This window comes from Plectropomus leopardus, chromosome 13, assembly GCF_026936395.1.
Source record: "Plectropomus leopardus strain MGB_pleo_1.0 chromosome 13, ASM2693639v1, whole genome shotgun sequence".
In the NCBI taxonomy this organism is placed as follows: Eukaryota; Metazoa; Chordata; class Actinopteri; order Perciformes; family Serranidae; genus Plectropomus; species Plectropomus leopardus.
Window position 1 is genome coordinate 10,176,904 of NC_142188.1, and position 20,028 is coordinate 10,196,931.

General features: G+C 38.4%; 2 protein-coding genes across 2 annotated transcripts; one reads left to right on the top strand and one right to left on the bottom strand.

The window, feature by feature from the left end:
* The first annotated feature begins 155 nt into the window (after positions 1-155).
* abcg5 (ATP binding cassette subfamily G member 5) lies at positions 156-12,177 on the top strand. Its single transcript, XM_042502652.2, has 14 exons — positions 156-590; positions 871-992; positions 1,449-1,585; positions 3,003-3,101; positions 3,633-3,765; positions 4,796-4,935; positions 5,364-5,493; positions 5,665-5,878; positions 6,222-6,427; positions 9,276-9,414; positions 9,516-9,589; positions 9,895-10,006; positions 10,570-10,682; positions 11,033-12,177. The coding sequence occupies exons 1-14, from the start codon at positions 421-423 to the stop codon at positions 11,215-11,217; spliced, it is 1,974 nt and encodes a 657-aa protein (XP_042358586.1). The 5' UTR covers positions 156-420; the 3' UTR covers positions 11,218-12,177.
* On the bottom strand, positions 12,088-19,957 carry dync2li1 (dynein, cytoplasmic 2, light intermediate chain 1). Its single transcript, XM_042502631.2, has 13 exons — positions 19,455-19,957; positions 19,240-19,363; positions 19,086-19,120; positions 18,376-18,445; positions 17,943-18,031; positions 16,824-17,022; positions 16,449-16,517; positions 16,198-16,275; positions 14,921-15,000; positions 14,588-14,658; positions 14,351-14,448; positions 14,016-14,108; positions 12,088-12,223 (listed from the first exon to the last, which is right to left on the bottom strand). Exons 1-13 carry the CDS (start codon positions 19,466-19,468, stop codon positions 12,161-12,163), a joined length of 1,083 nt encoding a protein of 360 aa, XP_042358565.2. The 5' UTR covers positions 19,469-19,957; the 3' UTR covers positions 12,088-12,160.
* Positions 19,958-20,028: the final 71 nt, after the last annotated feature.

Sequence of the window (20,028 nt, forward strand, 5' to 3'; positions counted from 1 at the left end):
TCCAGCTGAAGATCTCCTCGTCTCAGCTCACGAGCCTTTTCTCTCAATGCGTCCAAGTTCATGTCACGTCAGTTCATCGTCTGCTCCGTGTCATGGCTTTTCTGGTCACCCAGCGCAAAATCTGAGGACTGAAGCGACACAGCCAGCCAGTCAATCTACTCAGTCAGCATGAGGTTTTTTTTGTCTTTTTTATACAGCTCCAGATCAAAGTTCTCTGAGATAACGCAGCGTTCACTGTGTGTTTATGGTTCCTGAGAGACACCACTGCTGCTCCGAGCAGGGAACAAGTGTGGGCCTGCGAGAAGACTCAAATTGAAAGCTTCACATGCTGTTTAGGAGCCATGTGGATATGAACAAACTGATCTGAGACGGGTTTGACTCACGGTTGTTGTCTGGAGTAGCAGCAGACTGTCCAGAGACATGAACAAATTTTATTCGATGCAGGCGGTGGAGCCGGAGAATGGGACCAAATCTAAAGAGTCCTTCAAGTTTGTGTCGGAGGTGAAGAGAGATGTGTGGAGGGATGGCGGAGAGGGGCGATCAGAGCCCTCCTGTTGTCTGAGTGTCAGCAAGATCTCCTACACAGTCAGGTAAAAGCTGCACACACAAAGATAACTGAGGATGACTGACAGAAACAGACTCTGAAAAGTAAAAGATAATGTTTTATTATTATGCATACGAGTTTGGGTCAAATAAATAGAATTTTATATGATCTCAATTTTTAATGAAATAGCAGAAAAAATAAATGTCATGAGTAATGCATTGGAACTTGCAACTTTTGTTTATGTAGTGTAAAAAACACAACATACTGCTAATTTTTTGCATGCTTACATGCTTTCAAATCAAATGATTATCATGTGTGTGTTCCAGTGAGCGTGTGGGTCCGTGGTGGGACTTACCCTCCTACAGGAAGCGATGGACTCGTCAGATCCTCAATGATGTCTCCTTCCACGTGGACAGTGGGCAGATCATGGGCATATTGGGCAATTCAGGTTCGCACTTAACTCAGTCAAAAGGAAGGTGTTAAAAATCAACAAAGATTTAGGGTAATGAAAATAATTCCAGTACTCTTGAAGGTATACAATGAGATCATTTTTAAAGCAAATGCATCTGAGCATTTCTGAGTGATTCAGTTATAAGAAAGTGTGACATCTTGAATACAAGGTATTTATTTATTTATACAAGGTATGTTTTGCTGAAGGATGTAAATAAAGTCAATGTGACATCACCTTTTCTTCAGGTTGAAGGGCAAATCAACTGTTAATTAACTTGATTGAGAGATTGGGGAAATGTCCTCCTGCAGCAAACAGGGGTTTAAAGGCTTGGAAAATCCTTCTGTCGGACAATCTAAAATCTGGATCTTCAACGGGGGGTCCTATATTTTTGTCTTTGAACTAAGAGGCCCTTGTGTTGTGCGTGTGTATGTGTGTGTACTTTGCATTGTAAAGGCTCGGGGAAGACCACACTGCTGGATGCCATCTCGGGTAGGATTGGAAACTGCGGTACGCTGCAGGGTGACGTCTTCGTTAACGGCATGAAACTGAAGAGAGAAGAGTATCAGGACTGCTTCTCCTACGTACTGCAGGTCATACACAGACAAACATATAAACACCAAAAAAAAAAAAAATATATGCAGAGGTCAACACAAGACGTACTGCAGTATGTAAAACGTGTGGGTCAAAAATTACAGATGGAGACACAATCATTTCCAACAAACTTTTTTCAACAAATAAATACAAATTTTATAAAGCAACACATTTTGTAAATGTAATATATTATTACTCTGTTGTTAAAATGGCTTTACATTTGGTGAAGAGTGCTGTAAACTTGTTATTCAGGACTTGAAACTCAAACTTTGGGACTTGATTGCAAAGATTTGTGTCATACTTGTAACTTGCAAAACAATAACTTGGTGCCACTTCTCATACACATGCACATTTAACTTTGTCCTAGTTCCCATCACACACAGACAGGAGGTTAAACTTTGCCCTACAGTATCACATATGAGTGGCTACATGCAAACAGCTTGTATGCATTTGAGTTGTCTGTTGTTAACCACCACAAATACCAACCACAAACTCAATGAGTACACGCCATTTTACAAAAACTCCTGAAAAGGTTGCCCTGGCCTCTAGATGAAATTAACTCAAGGCCCTCGCTGGCCTCCTCATACACTTAATCTCTCAATGAGAGGTGCTCAAGTGTATCCAAAGCCTGAATTAAAAACGCTGGCTTAAAACTGGCCTTGCTTCCTTTCAAATCATCTCCCTCTTCTAGCTGATAGCACACCCCCTCTGCTCTCTAAGCCTCGTCATTAACTTCCCCTGCTAAGCTGTAGATGAGGAGGTGATATGAGCTGCTGATATTAAAGTCATTCAGATGAAAGACTGAGGAGAAGTGGGATTGGGAGGCGCCATGTGTTAATTGAGGCAGGCAGTAGGTTCAAGCCATGAATGTGTGTTTATATATATGTATGTATGTGTGTGTGTGTGTGTGTGTGTGTGTGTCTGGGCCAGAAGTATGTTCCAGTCAATATATATGAACCTACAAATATTCACTACACTTTATGTGTCCTACATGGATGCAGACTCAGTATGCAGGGATGTCCAGCAAAGACACCGCACATAAATACTCTGAAATCTACACTTTTGTGTTGCTAAGCGTGTGCAGCATGAATTTACCACAAATTTCATGCAAGACACAACTTTCAAGATCTACTGTAGTTAGTTTACTTATGAACACAGAAGAAGATGGAGGTAATCGTACCATTTTTACTGTTGGTGGGGATACTGGCAGTTGTGTTCTGCATCGTCTTAACCTTTCCTCAGTGTAAACCCTTAGTCTTGTTACTCATCTCTCTAGTAAGCATAAAAAAAGAAGAAAAATTTTGCAACATATCCACAATAATAATGAAAGACCCATGAGATATTTTTTTCTGCCAGCATATCTTGTTTCTTGCTATTTCTTTTTATTTTTAACGTTTTCTTTGTCTTCCTTTCCAGAGTGATAACTTATTAAGTTATCTGACAGTGGAGGAGACTTTGACCTACACAGCTCAGCTAGCCCTGCGGAAACACTCGGCCGAAGCCATCAAGAAGAAGGTGACTTTTGAGAGCCTCTTCTGCTTGGCCCACTCTACCAGTTTTCTATAGATGAAACTTGGCACTTCTCCCAGTTAGAAAAAATACAAAAAGACAAACGGAGAACAAGAGGGGATGATTCATACGCACTTGTGGCGATGCCAAGAAAAATTCCCAAGTAATGTTTTTTATTTTATAAAAGGAAAAGGTTACCCCAAAATCAAAAATACATTTTTTTTCTCTTGACTGTTAACGCAATTTATTAATATAGATTGTTTTGTTGTGAGTTACTGAATGTTGGAGATATCAGTTGTAGCGATGTCTGCTTTTATTTGGACTGATCCTTACCACGTTGTGATTTGAGGTAAATGTAAACCTCATATCCCTGTCCCTCACTCAGAAATATTCCAAAGAGCAGTAACGAGCAAAAATATTCCTAATACTAAGCAGCTAGTGAAAACATAGTTTATATAACGGTGGGCTCTCTCAGCTGACTTGTTATTAGTACTAATCCTCTTTTCACCTGATCCTTGACCTCTGGCTCCTGTGTAGGTGTCGGCGGTGATGGCTGAGCTGAGTCTGACTCATGTGGCCCACAGTGTTATCGGAGGCCGTGTTTTCCCAGGGATCTCTGGGGGCGAGAGGAGGAGGGTCTCAATCGCCAGCCAGCTACTTCAGGACCCAAGTAAGCACCATCTGCAGCTGGGAAATATGAGTTTTATCTCTGTGTATCACAAACTTCCAAAGGGGTGCTATTGCTGCAAATTTAAAATCATGATGATAAGGTGAATCGAGGTAAAAGCCATTATCCCTTAAATTCTTAATCAAATGAGAAGATGTGGAGTAGATAAACTGAAGCATTAGAGGTGATTTTTTTAAAGCTCTGAAACACATGGGAGAAGAATTATACAAAATGGGCTGTGGCACAATATCAGAAAAATGTCCCTAATGCTTTCACACTCTGTTTAGTAAGTTATTGCATATAGCACATGATATTTCATGCACATGATGCAACAGGACTGGAGGCAGGACTGCGCTCTCCTAAGAAGAGAAGAAAGTTCACCAAAAGACCTATCTCTCCACGAAGAGTTTTTAGAAGTCCACACTGAAAAACAAAGGGATCTAAGCAAGAAAGGAGTAAGGAAAGGACAGAGAAAGGGACAGAGGAGAGATGGAGAAGAGTAATGAAAGACTGGGTTATCACACCACGAAGGGAATGAGCAGAGACCCACCTCTGTGTGTGTGTGTGTGTGTGTGTCTGCACTCATCCCAGGTGTAGTTTATCAGGTCTGCAGTCCTCCAGGGATGATGAAGGGTCTCAGTCCTCATTCAGGATTAGACTGGCCATGGACACACACACACAGTCACACAGAGTAATAAGGAGTTCCCATTCGCTGCCTCTCCAATCAACCAGGAAATGAATTAATCTCACAATTAAAGCATCTGCTAATTCCACTCTGCTTTCATAAAGCAAAGAGGCAATCTTTTAATTGTCCTAATTAGAGTAATTAACTAAAAAAAAAAAAGAACTCACTTATCTTCACAAGTAAAGTTGGCCCCGCTGAGAGTCCTGCATTAACAAAAAGTACATTTAAAAGTTTCTAACTTAAACGAAGAAAAAAGTTATTGTCCTGACTATCTCTTGTTCTCAGTGCTTTAATGTTGCGACAAATTTGCGCGAGGTTGATGATGTCACTGGGATGATGTCATTGCAGGGGTGATCCTATTGGATGAGCCAACCACCGGGCTGGACAGCATGACCGCCAATCAGATTGTGGTGCTGCTGGCAGAGCTGGCCAGGAGGAACCGTATCGTCATAGTAACTATCCACCAACCACGCTCCGAGCTCTTCAGGGTGAGTTTTGAGAAATTTGTAAGAAAAATACAGAGTTACTAATAGACTGAAACTTTGTTAATGGGATAGTGTCACAATTTTAAGTCTATTTTAAAACAATAATTATATCCCCATATGTACATCGAAACATTTTTTTTTGTTTATGTTCTTAAAAGGTGCTGTATGTAACTCTGGAGAAAGATAGTTGATTGTTGGGTCTCTCAGGTCTTCACATACTATAGCTTTAGGTTGGTAGTTGGACCGAACCACCAACCCAAAGCGTCAGTATCGGACGACCTGGGAGTTACATACATCCCCTGAAAACGCAAAAAACACCATTTTCTACCAAGACAGAAGATCATATGTTACAGATCAGCTGAAGGGAATTTGTTTATGAAATTAAACAATGTGTTGGTGTTTGTCCCTGAGTGTGTTTGTGTGTGTCCCAGGTGTTCAGCAGGATAGCTATAATGAGTTGTGGAGAGCTGGTGTTCTGTGGGCAGCCAGAAGAGATGGTGGACTTCTTCAGTCAATGTGGATATGAGTGTCCAGAGTACTGCAACCCCTTTGACATCTATGGTAACTTTATGCTGTGATTCTGTACCATATATTTACACTATAGTCTAGTTTAAAACAGAAACAAATAAAGACTACGGAAATCTTGAAAATATACATTCTCTGAAAAATATACAGTGTGTGTTTGTGTGATTGGACATTAAAATATATTTACCTTTCTTTGATGTCGAACAGTTGACTTCACATCAGTGGACACACGCAATAGCGAGAGGGAAGCGGCCACCCTCAGTCGCATGCATGAGATCACATCATCCTATCAGAGGTCTGCCATCTACCAGAACATGCTGGGAAAAATGGAGCAGAGCCTGCAGCGGACAGACAAGCCAGTCATCCCCTTTAAGAGCAAAGAGTCACCCAGCGGTGCAGCAAAACTGGAAGTTCTGCTCAGGTGAGTGCTGAGTGAGTCTCCAGCCATCTTCTGTCTCTAGAAAACATCTGCAAAGGCAAAACTTGATTACTGTATACTACAAAAAGGATTAGATTTAAATTCTTGAAGCAGATTCGTCCATCTTATTCCCTTCTTGAACCCAAAAAACATTTCTGTTTATCTTTTCTGCACCTTGTTGCAGCCAAAAAGTTTTTCTTGTAGGTCTGACTTTGTTCCTGTGATCCTACTCATAACTGCTTTGTGTTTGCTCTCTGTCTGAATAACTTATCTCTTACTTTACTGTCTCCCTCATGTAAACCGTTGTGTGTGTTTACTTGTATTTCCATGTGTATTGTGTGCGCAGGCGAACAGTCAGAAACCTGTCCAGAGACCGGATGGGTGTCCTGATGCGTTTGTCGCAGAACCTGATCTATGGTCTCTTCGTGGCCTTCTTCGTGATGCATTTAGACAACGATGTCAGCAAGGGTGCTGTGCAGGACCGCATTGGCATCATCTATCAGAGTATTGGTGCTTCGCCCTACACTGGCATGCTGAACGCTGTGGCTCTCTGTGAGTTCCACCAACACCACACATCTGTACCTAGAGGGGGGAAAATACATTTTAGACTTCCAACAGTTTGAATTGAAAATGACACATTTATTGTACTTCACTGCGAAATTACAAGCAGCACTCAATCGTATACTGTACATATTCGAGTAAAGAGGTATAAGACTTAAAAAAAAAGGAAATTAAAATTATTAGAAACTGTGTCTGAGACAATAACCTGTAAACTGTAATTTTATTTTTTACAGAGAGCGCCTTATCCAAAAACTAAACTAAAACATTACTATGAAGAAGCTCTGTGCTGTACTCGTATGACAATTAACCTGCCCTTTATTTTCTTAATAAAATAAAATAAAACATCAGAAAATAGTGAAACACGCCCTGTGCACAATCCCGAGTACTCTTCAAATGACATTTTCCCCGGCCAACAGTCCCAAAATCCAAAGCTATTCAGTTTATTTTCATGGATGACTAAGACAAGCATTCAATTCTCAAATTTAAGAGGCATGAAACCTGCAAATGTTTGGTTTTTTTTGGTTTAAAAAAAAATATATATCAAATTAATTTTTAACAATATTATCAAAATATTTTTATGCATCGACTAACTGATTTTTGTTGCAGGTCTATATGACACCACTCTTGGTTCTCAGTTTTGCAATTTAATTATTAACATGTTTTAAAAAGACGAAATATAAATCAAGCTCTGTGTTTCAGAACTTACATAATGCATGGGTGACATTATATTCCATCTAACTGCAAGAGTCTGATAACATCATCCAATAAATATCTACCTGAGGCAGATACGATGACTTCAGGGAAATTCTATAGTGCGTGTGGTCTATCACCTGAATAAAAGTGATGTACTATCTTTGTTGAACAGCATGTTTGAAACGACTTTATCTCAGCTGTGTAAGCTCGCTTATCTCCTGTTCAGTAGGTGAAAGGGGTCTGCTGTCTGCAGTATTTTTGTTCCCTTCAGCAGGAACGTGTTGAGTCTAGCCTGGATATTTTGCTTCATGAAAGTGCCTGAAGAGACTTCATGTACTTTCAGCATAGGTCAGAGTAAAAGATTAAGTGATGAGTTGTAACTGAAGTGTCAGTGTTAAAGACTAAAGCTGAAGTTGGATATCATTATGAAATTGGCAACTCTTTCTCTTGGAATAGCTTTAAAATCGGGAGTTTTGGCATAAAGTTACATATGTGTAACCTTTTGTTTTTTGCTTAATGTGGGTTAATTTCATTGTTATTGAGGTACTGTAGTTTGTATTTGCAGTTTTTAACTTCCTACAGGGGAAGAACGACCTTTACTCCATTTAAAGCTCAATGAACCAAGTGCCTTTTTACCCACAGACCTACAGTACCTACACTATCTATATTATCTGTTTCCATGTGTATTTGTCTCTCTTTTCTCTCTGTGTTGAACAAGTTAATGGTTAGTATTTATAGCAGCGGCTGTGACTTCAGGTAACCTCAAATATTGAAAAACAAACAAAACACATATTTTAATCTGAAAAGCACTTCGTCCCTAAGTCTGAAAAGTGCTATATGAGAAATAAAATAAAATAAAATCAGGTAAAATAAAAAGTAATGTAATTGTAAGTAAAGTAATGTAATGTTGTTTGTAATTTAGTATTTTTGCAGCTAAGATAAAAAAACATATTGTAAGATAGTTGAATCAATCTTAAAAGGTTTAGGCATTACATAATAAGGCTTTAGTAAATTTATCTTAACATTAATTTCACACATACAGTGTATTTTAAAGTGTACATAGACACATTTTTTGTTTTAATTTGTCATTATGAAGTTAATGTTGATTACACAGTGTAATAGCTATAAAATAATGTGTTCAGACTGGTTCCCTAAAAGCCTTAGTTTCAGTGACGAGAGAATGAAATCAATATTTACGGCACAAAGGAGGTGCATCAACCACTGTGCAACCAAAATAGAAATAAAATAATGCTTTGGTTTCCCTGGTAGCTATCCCCAGTTAAAGAGTATCAACATAAAGTCTTTGCACTTATCATCCTCGGTAGCGGAAATGGCAGACAGTGGAACAACTGAAGTAACTATGGAAAAATAAAATTCAGTGTGTCTTGTGTTTTTGGTAGTTGCTCGGCTCTGAGGAAAACTAAAGAGATCTAGTTGTCTCTGTGTCAATGCTAAGGGGAGAAAAAGTTGTGTTTCCACTCCATGATATAGACAGTCAGCAGTGAGGGATATTGGCTGGATGGGGATATTATCTCTCCACTGTCTTTTTAGTTATCAGCTGAGTCTGAAATCGTAGCTGTAGGGCTCTGGCTGTCACAGATACTGAGGATAAGAGATGTGATAAAACACTGCGCTGAGCAGTGGTCACACTAAAGTTAAGAGGTAATCAAAAGGACTCTGTAAGCACCCAAACAGTCAGAGGTAGTGACCTTGAATTTCATAGATAAAGACTGATAAGGTTTACAGGTGACAGGTTTACTGAGTTGTCTGGGTGACGGAATAAAACTGAGACGGTCTGTGAATCTGGAAGATGGGCTGCCAAGTCATCGTCAGCCAAGATATCAAGACATATCAGTAACCTGGCGTCTGGAAAAAGAGGAGTGGTTTCATCGAAGGGATAGATTCACAAGCATTATTCTTTTTTAATAATGTGTCTCCCGTCAAAATCAAGGTTATACAATAGGATTGCTCCATCACTGTTTTAAGTATTAAATAGTAATCCTGTAATCCTCTATATAACCCTACTTTGCCCTAATTCCATCTATAATGGGTGATTTCTTCCAGTTTCAAACATTTTTCTTCACTGAAGTAATGTAACAATGTCATGTGCATTCAGTATCTGCACTCTTTCTGTTTTTCTCAATAGTCCCAGCGTTGCGAGCCATCAGTGATCAGGAGAGTCAGGATGGTCTGTACAGTAAATGGCAAATGTTTTTGGCCTACATCTTCCACATCCTGCCCTTCAGCATCCTCAGTGTTTTCATCTTCACCTCATTTCTATACTGGTGGGTAGTACATGTGTGTGTGTTTACTACGGGGCATCATACAGTGTGTGATTTTTTTTGGGGGGGTACTCATATGTGGATGTTGCCCCTGTTCCTCTCAGGACGGTGGGGATGCACCCGGACAGCATGCGCTTCCTGTGTTACTCTGCTGTAGTGCTGGTGCCACATATTACAGGTGAGTTATAGGGGGAAAATTATATTTTTGGACAAGAACCCTTACACAGTTCAACTCCCAAACACATGTTTATGGTCATCGTTTTTTTTTCTTTAAAGCAAAACATTATCAAGACATGCTCATGTCATGTCGTATAACTTTGAAAAACTGACATTTTGACAGGAATAAACTCTATATATTTAGTGTTTTAGAAACATCAGTTTACAGTGTCAACCCTACAAAGATGTTTACACCTTTAATGTACTATTACGACTTTTTATGGCTTTTATTCATCCGTATTAGTATTTATTTTTTCTTGTCTTAAGGTGAGTTGCTGACTGTGGTGCTATTAGGAGTGGTCCATGACCCAAACATGGTCAACACTGGAGTGGCTCTGCTCAATATCGCAGGGATCTTGGTGGGATCTGGCTTCCTAAGGTGAGGCACCAAATATGTTTTTAATTTCATTTTAAGGTTTTATTCAGTTTTTAACCTTGATTTTTATCTATTATTAGTATTATTCCTATTAATATTCTTTTTCTTAGATATTTTTATACCTCTTACCAATTTTTATTTGTCTCTTGTTTTTATATATATTTCATTTTTTTTCTTGCTTTTATTTGTATTATTTTAGCTTTTAAATCTATATAATTTTCTACATGCTTATTTTTTTCTGTACTTTATCTAGTTTCTTATACTTATGTTGTTTCACTCTGTGTTATTGCTGTTATAGCTTTATCATAGCTTTTAAATCTATTTTATTAAACTTTCATCATTTGTTTTCTCACATGCATTAGGCTCAAATTATTTTTGTCTTTCGTGTTGTTTTTACGGTCTACGCTTGTATTGTCTCATTCAGCTTGTCAATCATCTGTGAAGTCCTTTAAACCGCAGTATCCTGTAACTTTATGCCAAGCCCATGGTCCAGGTCTTCAGTGAAAAAAAAGATATTAGACTTAAGATATCAATAACACACCTTCCTCTCCTCTTCCTGTCAACAGAAGCACCCAGCAGATGCCGCCGGTCTTCCAGTGGCTCAGCTATCTGACCTTCCAGAAGTACAGCTGTGAGCTGCTCATAGTCACCGAATTCCACGGTCTCAACTTCACATGCAGTAAGTTGTTTTTACCATGGGACCATCATCTGTGTCCACCTACCATAAGGATGAAAAAGGACCCGTAACTATGAAAGTTTAACTCAAAGCAGCTTGTATTTACAGTTCACATACAGTATCTGTCCAAGCATGAGTAGTACTTTAAAAAAAAAGTGTAAACACTATTTTTGTGAGTGTTTGATGTTGGAAAAGTTAAATAAGTTAGCCTTGACATCATTACCAGAAAATGACACTGGGAATATGTATGTATGTAATGACGTCAATATTCAAGGACGCTCGTTGGCTGTTTTGGAAACTGATAACCAGCTAAATTGTTAACTCTTTCTCTGTGGTGTTCTGTGTTGTTGCAGATAATCCCAAACCTTTGCCAGGATCCTGTATAATCACTCAGGGCAATCAGATCATTGATGAGGGCTATCCTGGCGCTCTGTCCAGATACACACTAGACTTCGTTCTCCTCTACTCCTTCCTCCCTGCTCTCCTGCTGCTGGGCATGATCAGCTTCAAGATTAGAGACAAGCTTGTACGTCACTAAAACCACAGACACACATTTGTACGAGAATCTTCTGCTTAAACAAACGGAGCTCTGTTGGGAAGATGTAAAACAGGTTTGGAAAATAGATTTACAGCATGATGTTAGTCTGAAGATGATAAGTACTGAAGTGCTGTATGTGCTATGTTTGCACCAGTTTCACCAACAGTCAAAAACATTCCTGTATGAGTACTCACCTTAAAGCTTTACAAAGTAAGTATTATTAAACTGAGAGCAATGGTGCAAGCACAAAGAGCTGCTGGACTTTTTCTCATAAAAATTTCAGGGAAGGATGCAAGGTGTACAGAACAGCAGGGTTAATCTGTGTTCCCATTGACATTAAACCACCTGAAATGACAGCCAGTAACTGAGTGGTCCTACTATTGAAAAGCACTGCTAAACAACCTGCTGCTTTAACACTGACTGGGCTCAAATAACTGCAGAAGCAGCACAGATTTAACCTTAAGTCTTGTACAGTTTAAACAGGAAGTGTATGACTAGACCAAATATTTTTTCACTGACGTGAAATCAATTATTTTGTACATAAAACAAAGTGAACAAAGTGTGTATATATACAAAACTACATGTACCTTAAATCTTAAGCTATAAATCACTAGTTTGATTCAAAATTGAACAGTGGACTGCTGTGTATTAAGTAGCAGAAACAATAACCAAGTTTTTCAGCACTAAAACGTCATATAATGTATTGCATGTATTACGTTTTTGTTTAAATATTGTGATTGTAATGTATCACGAACCGCAAGTGATGCTTATTGTATTAGTGCACCTTTTTTTTTATTTTTTAGAGCACATTTTATCATGAGTATACAAGTAGTTCTGTTTTGTTAAAAATAGACACAAGAGGAAATAAATAACGAAAAATGTGCACTGTATTTACATTGAAATATGATGTATGTGTGTGAGTGTGACCATAAAGCGGAGTATCTCATGTGTTCAGTTCAAGTCCTTTCCATGATTTGGTTGCATTCCTCTTATATTGCTCCAACTCCTGAAAAACAGACACAGGCAGAAAAAGAAGAACAAAACATGTTGTACATAAATAAAAAGTGGAGGCAGTTGCATGGACACACACTATCATGCAAAAAAGCCTGTAAGCTCATAATGTTTAACAATGTTATGTTCCCCCCTACAGACATATAAATGTAAATAAAGGGTACAGATTATATTTGATTATAACACCAGCAACATGTAATGCATTTAGATGAACACTGCAGTATATATGAATAGTCCAATGACTCAAATATTAACTAAGGCTTTATCATAAGTCAGGCAGGACACCTGTTTTTTTCATTTCCTCCAGTTGGTCTAAGACTTTGCTAATGTGGATTTAGAAACCAGTGCAATGCGATAGAGAATTCAGTTTGAACAGAAATGCTGCAAAACCTCTTTCAAATTTTGCCATTTCAGTAGATTTTGTAATTTTTGCATTAAATGTGGTAATGGTTTTGTCATATATAATTTTTTGCAGGGGTAACACGGGAATTTGCAGTTTTCTCTGCTCTTTTGAATTATTTTTGATATAGCCGTACTTGGTATTATCTAGTAAGGCGGATACATATGTGCCAGTGACAATATCAATGTGGTAATCAAAGCAAAAGCAGGAAAGAAAAATAATGCTTGGTAATAAACATGGATGTAACCAATGCAGGAATAAATGCTATTTTTAAAATTTGCTTTACTGATGTTTTATGGAGCAAGGAAATGTATTCATCATGTTGGCTAGACCTTGAGGATACACACAAAACAATTTAAACATTTTTGAAATCCCAATGGTCAGAGGAGTCTTTGAGGATTCTAAAAATGCCTTAAAAATGGAGGTAGATTTATTTCCAGAAAAAAAGTTGTTTAGCTCAATGACACAAATGCCATGATAACAAACATTAAGTTACAAAACAAGCAATAGCCTTTCACATTTCCTTTGCACATGTTCTTTGTTGGAACAAACCTTCACCCTATTTCTCTTATCGGGTACCCAGAACAATTACATTATATGCCGTCCAATGGCAGAGCACGATGACCAGCATCAGGTGAGTCAATAAGCAGTAACAGCATAGTGAGGTTACTGCAGTTCAAGTGCCAAAGTGGCACCTGGATAATGATCTCTGAAGTTATGACCACAGGATATATGACAGGCTGTTAATGAGAACATAACAGAAATACTGCTACATACAAGCTACTACAGGACACAAGGTTACTGTGGAACATCAGCCTTGTTTAAGACAGGTGACAGGAAAGACAGTCTTCAGTATATCTGTCTCTCTGATGAAGTGTGACTTCGTATTTAATTCAACTTAGCTTGTTTAGTGGAAGGGCAACAACTAAATCCATGTGTTTTTTGTGTAACCTCACTATATTTTAGTAAGGTATTCATGTTATAAAGGAAGTAAAATGTTAGCAATATCAATTATTTAAAATAAAATATTAAGCACATTGAATTTTTACCGTGTCTGTCCTCTCATCAGATTTAACCTCCAAAAAACGTAGAGCTGCATCATCACTGCTACTTTTCTTCATTTCCCTTTAAGGTTTTTAGAAATCTGTTATCTTCCTCAACACTTGTTCCTCTTCACCGGGAGGTCAAAGGCCAGGGTCACACAGCACAGATAAGTGAATATAACACCGATTGATCATGATACTGCCACCTGATGAGTCATGACACTGATTGCAGTAGCACAGTCTGTCCTGAACCATAGGTAAATGATATGCATTTCCATAGTATTCACATCTGTGCAGCTATAAAGTAAAACAACACAAGCATGTGATTGGTCAAGATGAGTTACCTGGTCTTTCTGAGCTCTCATGGCATCAATCTGTGGCTCACTGTACTGCTGGTCTTTGGCTGGATCCTTTAGTTCTCTATGCTCACTGGTGTTCTGCAAAGATAAAGTCAGTTAAATGTACAGACATACATTGGAAATGGACAGTTTAAACAGGCCATTGTTTATGTGAAAGTGCATATTTATAGAAAGGAATGCTGTTTATGTATACACACAATAAGAATATATGAACCTGATGGTCCAGTGTGATGGTGTTAATTTTATTTAAATATCAGAGACAAAATCAGCTGCATTTTGCATAACAATAAAGACAAAAGTGCCATCTGTGACTGAGCTACCTCTTGGGGGAAGACACGCTCGTAGACTTTCTTCCAGAGGTCCTTTGGGTTTTTGGCATGCAGAGAAGTGATGTCTACATCAGTAGTAGGAGGGGAACCTAAAGTAATACAAGAGTTATATTAAACACAGTATCACACAAAACTCTGTTCACATCATCAAATACTGAGGCACAAGGAGTCTCTCAGGTATTTTAAAATGCATTACTGCTTTAGGCCACAGAGCGGTGCTGTGCTCACCTATTTGGCTGAAGGAGTCAGAGCCTGCTGGAATGATGAGAGGCTTGGTGGAGTCACAGGACAACGTTTTCCTGACCACAACATTTAAGAAAAAAAACGTATGACTAAAACCAAAGCACTAAATCAATAGAACAGTAAAATATACAACAATTTAGTTTGAAATACATTTTTTCCTCATCTGTACAGTGTATAATCCATTTTGAGCCCAACATGTTCGAGGGAAATTGTTGATTTTGTTGATGTAAAGAGTCCTTGTCAAGTATCAATGGGAAATAAAGTGTTTCAAAAATAAATGTGAATATTGCCAGTCACAGTCCTTGTTAGTCTCCTCACCCTCTGTCCAGACCGAAAGCCAGGTGGGAGAAGAAGCTCTTTGTTTTTGACATCAGGCTTTCTGACTTGATGCTCGTGAACTGATGAAAACATTAGACACGGGAACAGGGGGGGTATTAAAGGAGGTTCAGCAAACCCTGAGTCTAACCCTGGACGCTGAGATGATTTACTCCGAGATGGGAAACTCTGAGTATTTAGTTCTAGATCAGCTGATCTGAGTTAGTTCATCAATTGTGTTCACCCTGAGTTCAGCGCGTGCACGACCTCAAAAATAAGCCATCATCAATGGAGCCCCGATACTTCGATTCACCATGGCAACCGCTGAGAAACAGAAACCAAGCTACTTGAATGCACTTGTCCACTGACTTAACATTAACTGCACTTTATTAAAATCGTAGCATACAGGTGAAAAAGTGGTGGCCTGAATACATTTTGATTTTCATTTAGGTGCAGTCCCACAGGGGGAAAATGTACCTTGTAGAGACTGAAAATTAAATTTGAAAACATCATTCATAAAGGCATATTTTGCTGGGCCATGATTGTAGGCCGACCTCACTTTGGTTTTATTCATATTTGACATTTAACAAATATTCATTCAGTGGCTATTTCAACATGTAGTCATTTAAACCACCAACAGAATGCTGTTTTAACACAAATATGTCTTCTCACCTAATATCCTGCTGAATAAATTAACATTTGATACTGATATAACGCACACTGTGAACACAATATTAACTTCCTTCATAGGACTGAGTTGTACTATGATGATTGTGTATTACATTATGGTGCATACAAATGTGGGGATGGTACTTTTATTTAGCTAACTGATATTTGATTATTGATTTTGTTCACTGTCTTATATTGTATGGTGGTATTTTAGCTTTTTGGATGCTTTTTAAATGTAATTTATTATTGGAGATTTGTTTTATTCTATTGTTTTTAATGTATTAATTTTAGATTTTATTTTTTAGTTTAGAGTTTAGTTTTTTAGAGTTTTACTCAGCCAACAGAAAGGCAGTGTGTGAGATTGGATGTGTACGGCCGGAGAATGTTAAAAAACAAAACACAGAGTTTCCCTCATCTCAGGGTTAATATACTCAGAGCTTTCACATAACCTGCTTTCTGGAATACCCCCCAGGAGGAAAATCTGAATAAGTGAAACAGCAATAGTTGACAGAGTGGACTGATTCAATAGAAAGAGAAAGCAAAAAAAAAAGTTTCAATAAAAACTCATGTTAAATGTAAATATGTTGCATGTATAATAAAAGCACACTTACAATAAGAGAGGCTGCGTAGAAGTGGGCAACAAAACGCAGTGTTTTACTGACCACTTTCCTCTTGTCAGAGTCAAATTCCTGTAACCAGGAAGAAAAAACTCAACAATGTGTTACATAAATCATACCAAGATCCAAGAAGTTAACAACTTCTCTGCCTAAAAAGCTTTCAAATAGCAAAAATAACAAGCAATTGAAATATACAAAAGTATATCATCCTCCAGAGGTAATGTTTAGGCTGAGGCATGTTTTACCTGAAAGAGGTCATATTTGCTGCCGATGATGAGTAGAGGAACAGGAAAGGGACTGATCAGCTCTTTATCCTGTTGACAGAGTCACAGTTAACTCAGAATACATGTCATGCACAATCTTATGTCTGCACTGGACAAAAGGATTCATCACCTTTCATCTACAAAAAAGATTTGATGAACTTTACTTTTCATATCAAAATAGCTGCTATTCTCCTTTTTGGTTTATTTTGTTAGCATTACTCTTTTTCTTATTTTAATTTGTGACATATAACCATTTTCTAAGAGCCTGGGATATGAGCATGCAGTAGGTCATGCAGTTCAAACAACAAGAAAAGATTACGCTGATACAATGTCAAGTATCATGAGCAGAAGTCTTACAGGATAGTCTTTAGGTAAAACACGTGTTGTTGAGTGGACAGGGGTCTGGTGTTTGGCTCCAGGTTTGGCCCTCTGTGCTTGTTGTGCTTGAGAAGAGACTTTCTCCAGCTGAGCTTGTGCTGCCTGCAGCAGCTTCTCCATGGTTCCCCACAGGGCGTTGGGTTTAGACAAGTCCAGAACGAGGATGACGGAGAGAGACCTGAGAAAAGACATGAAGAACTTTGTGCTCTGGCAGGATGCATAAGAGAAGGTGTTGGTGAAGGTAAACACAACCTTCCTTTACGTTTTGATTAACACCTCATTTGAATCCCACCTTTGTCAAATGTCTCTTGTCTCCACAACAGCCATGGAGCAAAAGCAGAATCGGCATGTAAAGCCCTGTCTGTTCATCTTTGACTCTGGGTGCATTCGTAAATCCAATCTAACGCTCTTCACTAAAACGAGAGAGCAGTTGTTCGAAGCCACTGAGGTTTCTATTTCTCCATGAATTAATCAGCAGTTAAGTTCATTACACATTCACTCCGTTTGGCGCTTTGCTGCTCCTTCTCCCCAGACAGAGTGCTCAGAGAGCGCTGACTGCACTCTGACACTCCCAGAGTGCAGTGCTCTGGATAACCGAACGGTACAGTCCAACAGCTTTCCGGATTTAGGAATGGTCCAGTTTGTGCCAGAGTGTGCTCAGCACGCAGAGTGAGTGTCTCTGAATGCACCCCACTGAAAGGAGCATAGAGGGATTTCAATTTGACATGTTACTTTAGAATCAACTGACACCTGACCTTGAATTTTTAATTGGCTTCATCCATATTACGTGATATGGATCGGGGATTACCACGCCCGAATCCACCCAGGTTTAGTAACTGTGAAAACACTAAAATGATAATATTTATAATATATTTATAATTTTTTAATGCTTTTTATTATGCATGTAAGACCCTAAATTACATATTAAGGATTTCTTTTGTGATTAGGGTTCCCAAAGGCTTTAAAGATTCATCTGCAACAGTTTGAATAGAAAACAGAAACGATTTTCACATTCAGACCATGTAAAACACAGCAACTTAATCTTAAAAACTGAACTGTGAAAAAGACAAGAGCGAGCTGTGTGTGTGAGTTACCTACCTGATGCTGACAGGAGTGATGGGGATCTGGACCAAATCTGACAGAGACGTCCCCCCTCCCAGCTCCCATAGGTGAGCTATGTCTTTGGGCTGAAAGAGGAAACCACCGAGCTGTCAGTTTAAAAACACCATCTCATTACAAGTTACACCATGTGTGCAGCTGTACAAACATTCTGCATTTCTGTAGCATTTACTACAAAAACAGTGGGTTTAGATAAGTAGCTTATAATTTCATAGTAGCACACTGACTCCCACAGCAAGCCTAGTGTACTGTGCTCAATTTAGTGGAGGTTGCAGCGAGTGAACTCACAGTCTTTTGGAGCTCTTAACAAGTGTGAACTTTTCACGCGGCCCCTTCTTATCAATTTAAATTTTTTAAAAAATGCAGAGTTTGAGTAGGTCACAGCTTGTCAGGATCATCAGGGCTTTCTTACTGTGTTGTGTCCTCTGGCCCTTCTGCCAAAAGTGTACTCCAGTGCCAGAGTAGGCTTGGACGGTTCATCCCTGGTAGTAAAAAAACAATAACAACAAAAGTATCACTGTTGTGCAACAATGGGGTTGCAGTAATACATTGGTTTTAACATGTATGGTGATATTAAAGTTGAAGATTATTACATGAAGCACATTTGCTATATTTAAAAAAAATTAAAAATCTCACCTTTATCTTAATTATTTTCAAAAGGAAGACTTTTTTCATATACTGTTAAAAAATGTTTTTTTTTAAGTGTAAATATTAGTGAGAAAACCTTTGTTTAACCAAAACTAATCCTCCTGTTTTTAATCTGTTAAGGGTCTTTCTGACTGTTCATAATAATAATTCTGTTATATTGTGAAATTTTCTGAGATGGTTATCTGTGAAGATGTCATACTGTTGCAACATTTGCAACAACATAATTCAGACAAAAATTTTTCATTATTGTTGTGTGTTTTTTTTTTTTAAATCAATGGATTTCTAATGGTAAATGATAAACATCCATGCTGCAAGCAATTGCTTGGCTTTTTTTTGTTGTTGTTGTTTTGGCTGGACATTAATCTGCATAGTTTACAAATTTTGAAAGAAGTTCAGAGCAGGTTACGTTTCATCATGTGGCTAGTTGATCATTTTGAGATGACAGGTGACAAACTTAACCACAAACAGACTCACCTGTCAAGGCATCTGAGGAGAACAGACGTTTTACCCTGACAAAAACAAGCAAAGGTAAGTTTAGCTACAACTTAGCTAATAACAAGACAAAGGCGTTTCCATTAGAAAGCAATACATGTAGCTACTGTGTTGTCTGGCACGACGGTGAGCATACCCCAGCCTTGCTCCCCATCAGAAACACGGTCCTCTCGCTGACCGTGTCTCCTCCGTCCTCCTCCCCGCCTTCAGTCTCCCGACTGTGGACCTCCGCCGCAGCCTGCTCCCATAGCGTGTCCGCGCTGACAAAAACACAAAAGCGGAAAAAACATGCTGTTATTTCTGTAATGATGTCACACTAATATGAAAACGAAAAAATAAAACGGTGCTCACCTTAATTTCGGCATTAAACTTTATTCTTCACAAACTTTGACAAGCTAGCTAGCTGAACGGCGTCAAACGCAGGGAATAGTTACAACCGTTGCCAGAGTGACGGCGCACTTTGATGACGTAATCACTTTCCGCATTAATGAGCATTGTGGGAAATGTAGTGCCTTAGTTGAGACAGTTCAGTTTTGTCCTGGTTTAAGTCAGAACAAAGTAAGACTTTTTTCCTTTTATATCACCAGTTAAAGAAGTTAAACTAATTCACTTAAATTCTCTAAACATAATTTGCAATGGTTAATGGTTACGTAACATTTTGTTATATCTACTTATTGACAAAAAGACACATTTATAAGAATTAATTAATTGTTAGCCTGTGTGGATCCCATAAAAAAAAAAAGTTAATAATAAGATAAGATAAAGTATAGAGTATATAAGTATAAGATAAAATATTCTTTGTCACATCTTTATCACTGGTATATTTGACACTCAGGGGAAAATACAAAGAATCAATCCAATAACACTGGATTGTTTCAAGGAAACTCTGACAACTATTGCAGCCATGCATTTTTTTGGGGGGTGC